General features: G+C 36.8%; 1 protein-coding gene across 2 annotated transcripts in view; it reads left to right on the top strand.

Moving 5' to 3' along the window:
- LOC123566694 (uncharacterized) overlaps positions 1-10679 on the top strand; it is a 44797-nt gene that overhangs the window by 15558 nt on the left and 18560 nt on the right. For both annotated transcript variants that reach the window (XM_045361004.2, XM_045361003.2), the window contains exons 2-4: positions 4616-5190; positions 6063-6221; positions 8578-8829. In XM_045361004.2, coding sequence (XP_045216939.2) covers positions 4627-5190; positions 6063-6221; positions 8578-8829 — 975 coding nt within the window. In that variant the 5' untranslated portion in view covers positions 4616-4626. The remainder of the gene's footprint in view (positions 1-4615; positions 5191-6062; positions 6222-8577; positions 8830-10679) is intronic.

The following is a 10679-nucleotide window of genomic DNA, read 5'->3' as shown; positions in this document are numbered from 1 at the left end:
ATTACATTCCTTTAGGAAATGAACGGGGTTGTATACATTCCAGAAACAATTTGGCATGAGAGCTCTGTAATGCAGCTCTATATCGACAGTGCAGGCTGATCTTGGATGTGGTTGCTATTTTGCAGGAAAGTGGACTTTCTTCCCATGGCCTGATCACTGGAAGAACACTGGTATTTTGGCAGACATAACATTTTTAGAAATGGTCCCAGTTGTTCTTTCAATGACTCAAAATGAAATACTCTATAATATTTAGGGAAATTCATATACCTTCTATGGATATTTCAATAGCTAACTCTATTTCTCGGAAACAGTTCAGCAGATTCAAGGTGTTGGTACCTTTGGCCGAGAAGTCTCCCCAGGAAATACCTCAGGAATTCAAGTCCTTGATTTACGGAAGGAGGCTAATAGATTATTAAGTCTCTGGCAGACAATACGAAAATCTCTTACAGTGTAGGTCTACAAAGTTTCAAGCTTTCAAGGTTCAAATCGGTCTTCCTTCCAGATGACTGGCCACCAAATATGGAACAAGTTGTACATTTTCTTGCTTGGCTATCGTTGCAGGGACTTTCAAATTAGTACAGCCAGGCTGTATCTAACTTCAGTAGGTTTCCATTGCAAAATCAACAATGTCCCTGATGTTACAAAACATTTTCTTTTGATAAAATTGGTAAAAGGAATGGGCAGAGATAACAAGCGTCTTAAGGATACAAGGCTTCCAGTTACTAAGCTTTTGGGAACAATTATTGAAAAACTCCCTGCTGCTTGTACAGATATATATGAAACAAAATTGTTCTCAGCAGCCTACCCACTGGCATTCTTTGGGTATTTTAGGGAAGGTGAAATTACAATGCCTAAACAAAGTTCGAATCCATTAGGTTCCTATGTATTATCAGTTTGGGATATTCATCTAGATGGTAGTCGGGGAGAAGTAACTTAAGGCGGTCAAAAACTGATCAGCAAGGCAAGGGAGTGTCAATAAAAATCTGTAGCACAGGTCGGGCACTTTGTCCTATTCGTTCCCTGGGGCTTTATCTTGCTGCAAGACCATCGGGAGACGGGCCTCTTCTCATACACTTCAATAGACTACCCCTTACCAGGTATCAATTTACTGGAGTGCTCGAGAAGGTAGTTCCAAGTATGGGCATTGATTATTCCCGTTTTAAAGCACATTCATTTCGAATTGGAGCTGCAAGAGCAGCTTCTCAGCGGGGCTGCTCAGTTGATACAATTAAACGCGCAGGGCGGTGATCTTCAGACGCATATCAGTCTTATATTCGGTCTTCTGTTATAGTGATTCCAAAACTTTTAGTTTAATTTTCATACAAATATCATAACTGGCTTGTATTATCTTTCAAGGCATGCTTGCAACTGTTCTATGCCTAAATATTGCCGCAATTTAGGTTAAGCTGGCAGCTTCATGTTACATGCAATATGATGTTCCTAACGTTCCCAAAGATATTTTTAGGAAAAACCATTTGGACAGTTGGTTCCTCACAACGTAAGCTTTAATCCCTAGCAAGCGTTGGGCCGGATCCTAATTTCATTTTGTTGCATGTCGGCTGCAACGATTTGGGCCGGTTTACATTGTGGGAACTTAAGTATACTATAGAGGATTTATTTCAGTACATTGCTGCAACATTCCCAGATGCAAAGATAGTATGGTCTGAATTGCTACCGCGCTCTAAATAGAGGTATTCTACTAACATTGAAGCTATGGATAAGGCCCGCAAGCGACTAAATGCTCATGGGGCATCTCGTGCTTTGCAGTAGGGGGCACTATTTAGTCCACAAGAATTTACATAAATTCAACCCCTGCTTTTTGCCGACGATGGTGTCCACTTATCAGAATTAGGCACAGGCATTTTCTTAACAAATATGTCTACAGGACTAGAGGCCTTTTTGTCTGGTGCACCGTACACTGTATATATACTGTTTTAAAGTTAAAGTTACAGTTCATTTGTGCGTATCGCAAAAACTGCTGTTTTCTAATTTCTAAAGAGAATATATATATCATATAAAAAAAGGAAACAAATAAGCACTACCATTTGCCTGTGTAATTTAGACTGCTTCTCTACAGAACGTTTGTCTAATTATTTCTGCTGCTAGCTTACAGATCATTTGTCTGTAAATTACTGCTGCCAGACTATTTGTCCGATTATATTTCTGCTGCTAGAACATTTGTCTGTGTATATTTCTGCTGCCAGACTATTTGTCTGTGTATATTTCTGCTGCCAGACCATTTGTCTGTGTATATTTCTGCTGTTAGACTATTTGTCTGTGTATATTTTTGCTGTCAGTTTACAGATCATTAGTCTGTAAATGTAAATACTGTACGTTAGTTGATCACGGCTCCTTGTTAGTCTGTGCTGCTGCAATGGGCGGGTTTGGCAGTGGCTGCCGGCATGTCAATTCTCATGTGTCTAAAGAAGTTGGTGTTAGGTCCGGTTGAGTATTTTAAGGCATGGGAATTGCCATGTTGGCTGCAATATGGCAAACAGCGTCAGACTATACCAATAATGTCACACTGTGTAATTTGTCAAGTACACATTTGGATTGCTGGTAGTCGACACACTCGTTGTTAGCAACTATACCCAAATATGTACTTCTTTATATGTGCTAAGTGACAGTCAGGGTCAAGCCATCTAGCTGGCGACCCACGCTTAATAATGGAGCCGTGTCAATTTGAAAATCCAAACCTTTAATGAATGATCAAATATAATTAATAAGAATGATCATAATAAATGTTTTGTAACCATGAATATATGTTGGGTTATTGGTTTGATAAATTCAGGTACGTGTAGTACTTATGTCGTCATGGTTACTGGGTCAAGGTCACTCTCCGTAAGTGTTGCATATCGTATGTAAATATAGCAACACTTCCTGGTTGGTCGTACTGAGTCTGTTTCCCTGTCTGTCTGTCTCTCCAATAAAGTATCGATATTATTTACGGTAATGATTAAATGATTGTTTTCCTGCGCACTTAAGACGTTATGAAAAATGAATTGGGTTATCATTGAATGCAAATGAGAGATGTCAAGTTTTCTATGAATATAGTAAGTAAGGAAAGTGTTTATTACAGCGGCATGTGTAAACAGTTTTAAAAAACTAGGTCATACAAATACATACAAAATACACTCGGTAATTTGCAAGTAAAAGGACGCTTAAACCGACCACACATGCATTTATGGTAAATTTTTAGTTCACCTGAGCACGAAGTACTCATGGTGAACTAGTGTGACCACGCTGTGTCCGTCATCCGTCGTGCGTGCTTACATTTATTTTATTCGTCCGTCCGTCGTCAACAATTTCTTGAAACGACATGTCCTCCAAAACCACAGCATGGATTTTGATGATTTTTACAAAGATGATTTCTGGGTAGCCTTTATTCATAGCTGTTAAAATGTTACCGATTAATTGAACATATGGGTGACTATGGTTAAAATTTGTTTTCAGCTATCAAATTTGAAAACTCTTCTCTGAAGGGATAATAGCTAGAACCTTGATATTTGGCTTGCGAAATCAGGGTTTGACTCTCTACAGAAATGTTTTAAATAATTTCCCCAGAGTCAAAAATGGCGACGCCCTGAGTGTGAGATGTATATACTATATGGTTATATATAAGAAAATAAAAATATTCTTCTCTGAATCCACAATAGCAAGAACCTTGATATTTATGATAACTCAAATTTGTTCTTGTTCCATTACGTTATACAAACACACTTGGAAATTTTTACACAGGTGAACGCTTTAGGGTCAATGACCCTGTTGTTACTATATTAGCCTATGTGTTTTTTTAACAAAATCCATATGTAGCCACATTCATCAATATGTAAACATGAAATCAAAACTTTTATACCTGTTTGGAATCACGGAGATACAGCAAAAGTGTTCACATCCAATTAGTCGCCTCTACTTAATTATTGGCAAAAACGTGCGGATGTACCTTTGCGTTACATTTATTGTCCACAAATGATTGTTTCCGACAAGAATACTTCTACTACTATTACGACTGTTACTTTTACGACTACTGTGAAATCATTTAAATTCGCTAGCATGAAATTTCGCGCAAACGTGAAAAAGGACTGTTTCGCGCGGGCTTTAATTCGCGCATTTTCAATTTTAGAAATGAAAAATTAAAATTAAGAAATAATATTAGTGCGGTCTTAAATTCGCGCATCGGTCCTAGCGCAAAATACGCGAAAATTCGTCCTACGCGAATAAAAATGAGTTCACAGTATTGTTCTCAGTATTGTTCTGCTAGTACCACCACGAAAACTATTACCGCGACATCGACTTTCTATATTTCTACTGTGACTACTACTACTTCTACTACGACAACGACGGTTACGACCTCATACAACTACTACTACTACTACAACTACGATTTCTACTACTACGACAACGAAAATTACTACTACAACTACGAAAACAACCATCATCATCTTCACCATCACCACCACTACTACTACTACTACTATTTCTACTGCTGCGAATTAGTGCAGACATATTTGTAATATTAAGAGTTTTTTCAGTATCCATCAACTTGGCAACCTACAACATAATTTACCTAGAAAAAAATAAATCTTTTTTTTTTATAATCCTTGCTTACTTTCAGATAAAACGTACATGATGGCACATCAGCGCCATTTAGAAAAGACAGAATACAGACAGTGGGTGAAGGCCGGACTTGGTCTGTTTTACCTCAGAGAAGGACTGGCGCCATTCTGTGAAGACATTGCAAAACAACAACACAGTGACATCTTAGATAACATTAAACAAGCAAAGAACCTATCGACAGTAACATGTGGTCAATGTAGTTGTACGACACTTAGACCTGACCATGCAAAAGGAGGAAACAGATCATGTATGTTAGGTCAAAGAAAGTGCAACTGCTGCAATCCAGCTGGTAAAATTAGTTGCCCAAACAAAGTTTGTGGCGCCATCTATGATGCAATTGTAACAAGCCATGGATTTACACCACCAGCGCCTTGTTGGAAAAACACTGAGACAGAGCATTGGTGTACAGATCCTTGGACTATCGCTAAATGTTTCATCAATGCACCCGGATACGAAAAGAAAGCATCAGCAGCCGACATCGACTGCATCGGGTTACTACACTTGATACGTAACAACCAGTATTTTCACGATCATATACACTGCACAGTTACACAAACCGACGACGTCTCAAAGGTAAAATACAATTGTTGTAAGAATCTTAACAAGAACGGTTAAGTAATATCTGACAAAAACTTTCCCAGCTAAAACCTGTTGATAAAATTTGGTTAATAACTTTGATTATACTTACTTTGTACAAATCGTTATTTCATTAGTGGACACCAGATCTAATAGTTTCGGTTACGGGTGCGATACTTGTTTGCTTTTTCACTCTTCCACAGAAAGTTCATCTTAGCTTAAGGACAACATGGTGTAATAGCCATATTTCATATCTTGTAACTGGATGGTAAGATTTTAATGAAATTTGGTCACTTTAAAGACATTAAAATTAAAAACGTTTCACCGATAGATTTATCAAACTTTATCATGTTTTGGGGAGATAATCGGTATTGAAGTTAACATTGATGCCTATGGGAAATATATAATTTCTTTGATTATGAGAATCTGAGCTTGAGTTTCGAGAAAATTTTGCGTTAGAAAGCTGCATTATATGATTCTGATAAAAATATCTAAAAGAAATCTAAAATTCCCCGTAGGGAAAAGGAGATTTTTCCCCCAAATTTTCAGGGGAGATAACTCATGAAAACCAAATTATCAAGGGACGTTAACTAGAGGAATTTTCTGTCACTATATAACTTGTCAATATGCACATTATTTCTATCGTTTGACATTTTAAAAGCTTACACTATCAAGTTGTATGTACGCTTTTGGTGAAATTGAGGCCTATTACGGGTAGTCGTCCTTAAAACACATTTTCTTAACCTTATAATGTTTGTAATAAGTTTGTGATAACTAAGCAATAGCCCAATAAAGGAACAGTCGATTATCTTTCTTTTGAAATTAAGCTGAACTTAAAACAGTGTACATTCTAATACTATAAAATACAGGTAATAACGGACAGAAATGAAATATTCCACTCAAGTACAATGCAAATAGAAGAGGCAGGCGCAAATAATTACATAGATGATATGATAGCTGTTCTGCAAGATGGTAAGGAACTGAACAAACGACAAGATGCCCAAGCTGCTGTAAAGAAACTTCTAGAGGTAATGTATTAAACTTTTGTAACTGTTTTAACATGCGACAATATCGCCTACATAAGGTTTGTGCTGCAAATATTGTACTCATATTTAGGACAGTAGGAAATATGATAAACAACAACATAAAGCTGTTACGGTTACAGCATGTCTGAAATCTAGGCCGAATCAGATACTAGAATATCTGTGCTTAGGATAAGGTCAGATGAGGGAGACAGGGCATTCAGGACCTTCTGTGTTTTCATCAACACTGTCCCGAAGGTTAAAAAAACACTCGCCATATTTAGGCAGGCATGTTATTTCATTTTTTTTTTTGCATATAATTTATATTACTGCAACTTTTTCAAAGATACTGTAAATACCTGATGCCTTCATTATTTTACGTCAAACCTATGACGTCAAAGTCGAACGTGTTGCTTTGAAACGATAAGGTAATTCTAGACCTGGATAATAGTGTCTTTCTCCGAAAGGTAGACAAGAAATCATACGTTTATTGAGGTCAAACACTGCACGTAAAACAGTTTGAAGATGCCTACAAATATATGTATGAACCATCTTGTAACATAACAAGTGGTGTTCCTCAAAGCTTTGTCTTAGCAGCTTTATTAATATTAATGTTTGTGATCACATGTCTGACATAGCAAAGAATAAATTACTTCATGCTGATGATCTAGTCACAATTGTTACTTGTTAAAATAAATCTACTGTTGAAACTGAAACTGTAAAACAATATTTTTGAGGTGAATTAAAGATATCCTTAGATTCTTGGAAAAACTGAATCCATACTGTTCGGTTGTAAGCAACGCTAAACATCAAGAAGCATGCAATGAAATAACTATGAATTCAACTTTTTATGTATCTTATGATTGTTTAGCATAAAAATCTTATTATCCCCCCGCCAAAGGCGAAGGGGATATTAGAAATGCTCTCCGTCCGTGCGTGCGTCCGCCCGTCCGTCCGTCCGTGTGTCCGCAACGATCTTTGTCCGGAGCATAACTCCAAAAGTACTGGAGGTAATTTCTTCAAACTTCATACACTGATAGAACACATCGGGAGGAAATGCAATGTGCAAGAACAATAACTCTACCTTGCCTATTTTTTGAGTTATTCTCCTTTATCATATTTTCTTAAAAAATTTGTCCGGAGATTATCTTCTTCATGCATGGAGGAATTTTGATATATATTGGCACAAATGTTTACCACCACGAGGCGGAGTGTCATGCGCAAGAACCAGGTCCCTAGGTCTAAGGTCAAGGTCACACTTAGAGGTCAAAGGATACAAGAATGAAAACCTTGTCCGGAGCATTTCTTCTTCATGCATAGAGGGATTTTGATATAACTTGGCACAAATGTTTACCACCACAAGACGGAGTGTCATGCGCAAGTTCAGGTCCCTAGGTTTAAGGTCAAGGTCACACTTAGAGGCTAAAGGTCAGATACAAGAATGACTTTGTCCGAAGCATTTCTTCTTCATGCATGGAGGGATTTTGATATAACTTGGCACAATTATACACCATCATCAGACGAAGTGTCATGCGCAGTTCCCTTCTTTAGAATTACTTCCCTTTGTTGTTACTTTAAATAGCTTTTATTGTAACTTTTTCATTACTAGTCATAGGGAAAAAACAAGACCACTTTTCTGTGGTACAACATAGATGCTACTTTCCAATTTTAGGTGTATTTTAAGGTATCTCTACCTGGTAAGGAGTTTTTTGTGGACTTAGAAAAACAAAAAGACTTACAATGATTACTAAACAACCACAAAATTAAAATTCCATTTGCAAATACAGCTGCTAGAGTAAAGAAATTTGCTGTGACGGGCGTATATTGTGACATTCTGGCACTCTTGTTCCCTGTTAGCTTTCTATTCCTTCTTTTTACAGTAGCCATATAGAAAAACATCATAGCTATACTGTTCATGAAAAGTAATAAAATTTAGCAGTAAACCACCTCACCACTGACTTATTCTTTCTTTCTTCTTTAAAACCCCTGATGCGAACCAAAACTAAACGGTTCTTCAAAGGTTTCCCCAAAATGAATACTTTCAGACACTTAACTTGCCAGGAACTTTAGCCTTCAATTATAATATGCCCGGCGGGGGGATTAGCCATGTCTAACATGGCTCTTGTTTATTTGATGATGATTTCATATGTAACAATAATATGATTAAGAAAGAAAAAAATCATATGAATGGAACTGATTTTGAATTTATCAATCAACTGCTTTAAAAAAAAAAAACGTGCAATGGGTAATACTATATTTTTACTTGTGTTTTTTTCGTACCAGGTGATTTTAGAATATGTTTGATGTGTGATATTTGTATAAATTATCATTAGTAAGTCTGTACAATTTTAACTATTAACAGTTGAAGAAAGATGATTTCATAATTACAACAAAAAGTGAAGCGAATGTGGTTCATGCGGCCATGAAGTCAATTGATGACAGGATAAAGGAGTTTGAAATAAAATCGAGAGAAAAACTAGAAAACGTACCTACTACAGAAGATGTTGAAAACAAATTACGGGAAAAACTAGCAAACGTACCTACTACGGAAGATGTTGAAAATTTAGGAACGAGAGTCACAATCTTAGAAATGGACAAGGCTGTTCTAAAAGAGGTACTTTTTATTGATTTCTTATTTGAACTTATTTCGCATTTATTTTCACTGCATCATTTTATTATTTACTGATATTTATAATAATATCACATGGAAAATGTCAACGTCAGAGTTTAGCTATTGATTTGAAATTTTCTCTCTGATATGCATTTAACTCTTACTAAGACTAAAGCACAGACATTTTTAAGAAAAACTGTCAAAACAACGTAGGGTAGTTGTGGTATAGAAGTTAAGGTGTCGGTCACTCAACCTGGAGGACATGGGTTCAAGCCCGACTTGGAACACGGCATTGTCTTCTCATAAGGTACCAATACCGTTCCTTCAGGTAGCAGACTCGAGAGCGATTTAGAAAGCGTCCGAGATGTCATCGCATTCCAGCTATATATATTATATATCATGTTATGTATTATAATACTAGTATTAGTATAATCTAAATAAAAACATCTAATAAACGCCGTAGTTTGTTAATGTGTTCATAAGCATAAATATAGGATATTACATGTCTTATATGTCTTTTCATATTGAATTTATAAAACGAGTTTAATAAAAGAGTAAAATGCGAGGTTCTACAGAGCATATTATCAATTTTATTCAACGGGTTTGATAAATTCAATGTGGAAAGTCACAAATGCAAATATTCTTTTTATCTCATGTTAGCTTTTCTAGCCGAATATAATTTTTTTTCTGTAACTATTATAAACAACAAGGATAAATATCAAACAGGAAATATCACGTCCCAAAAACGCAGCCTCTCCAAAACAAAACTCACAGCATGCAGACGTGCACACTGCCAACACACACACTCACATACAAAGAAAACACACGAGGACAAAACGAACAAATAAAGGAACACAGTGGGGCACCACCCTGGAACGGTCAGTGGCAAAAACAACACTGGGGAGCTTAAACCGGTTTATGGTGCGCACCCAACCTCACTCTTACCCCCACATGAGTCAGTTTGACCAACGTCTCCGATACTTTAAACGACGTTGACGTCAAAGCTTTATTACACTAGTGTATTATCAAATTTATGTAATGGTTTACAGGGCAACCTCTGTAGAGCAACACCCTTTGGGAGATATAAATATTGACTGTTATGTAGAGGTTGTTGTTCTGGAGAGGTAAATTTGATAGTATATTTCAGCTTTGGGAAATTTTGACGATGTTGTCATAGAGAGGTTTTTGCTTAAGAGAGGTCCGCTCTGGAGAGGTTGTACTGTATTTCACTCCCGCGACGTCAAACATGCGATAAAGAAATATTTGCAGCGGAACACGTTAATTCATTCGGCTGCTGTAGCTAAATTGTATTATAACATCTAAAATATTGTTATTAAATCAGTTTGCTCAAAGATCAGAGTCAGTTTAAACAAGACACTGTAGCCTGTTAGTTCCTTTGTATTCGTCCCTTTAAAAACAGACGTATTATAAACGTTATGGCGCGTGCGTCTGTTCGTCTGTTTGCATGTCCTTATATTTCATGTCTGGAGCATAACTCAATAACCATTCTAGATACTGACTTTTTACTTGGCATAAAAGTAGGTTGCAATAAGACGATGTGCAGAGCGCACGAACCAGGTCGGTTGATCAAAGGTCAAAGTCTAAAATATAGCTCTAAGGTCAAATTTGTTATTCAGATTTTGTGTCCGGAGTATAACTTAATAACCATTCAAGGTATTGATATTAAACTTAGCATATAGATAGGTGGCGACGAGGAGATGTTCAGAGTGCATGAACTTGTTTGGTAGGTCAAAGGTCAAGGTCACACATTCAGTTCAAATCCTTTAGATTTTGTGTCCGAGCACAACTTCAAAACTATTCAAGGTACTGATTTTAAACTTGGAAAATAGATG

Source organism: Mercenaria mercenaria, unplaced genomic scaffold (assembly GCF_021730395.1).
Source record: "Mercenaria mercenaria strain notata unplaced genomic scaffold, MADL_Memer_1 contig_4982, whole genome shotgun sequence".
NCBI lineage: Eukaryota > Metazoa > Mollusca > Bivalvia > Venerida > Veneridae > Mercenaria > Mercenaria mercenaria.
Note: the sequence above shows the minus strand (reverse complement) of the source record. Positions and strands in the feature narration are given on the sequence as shown.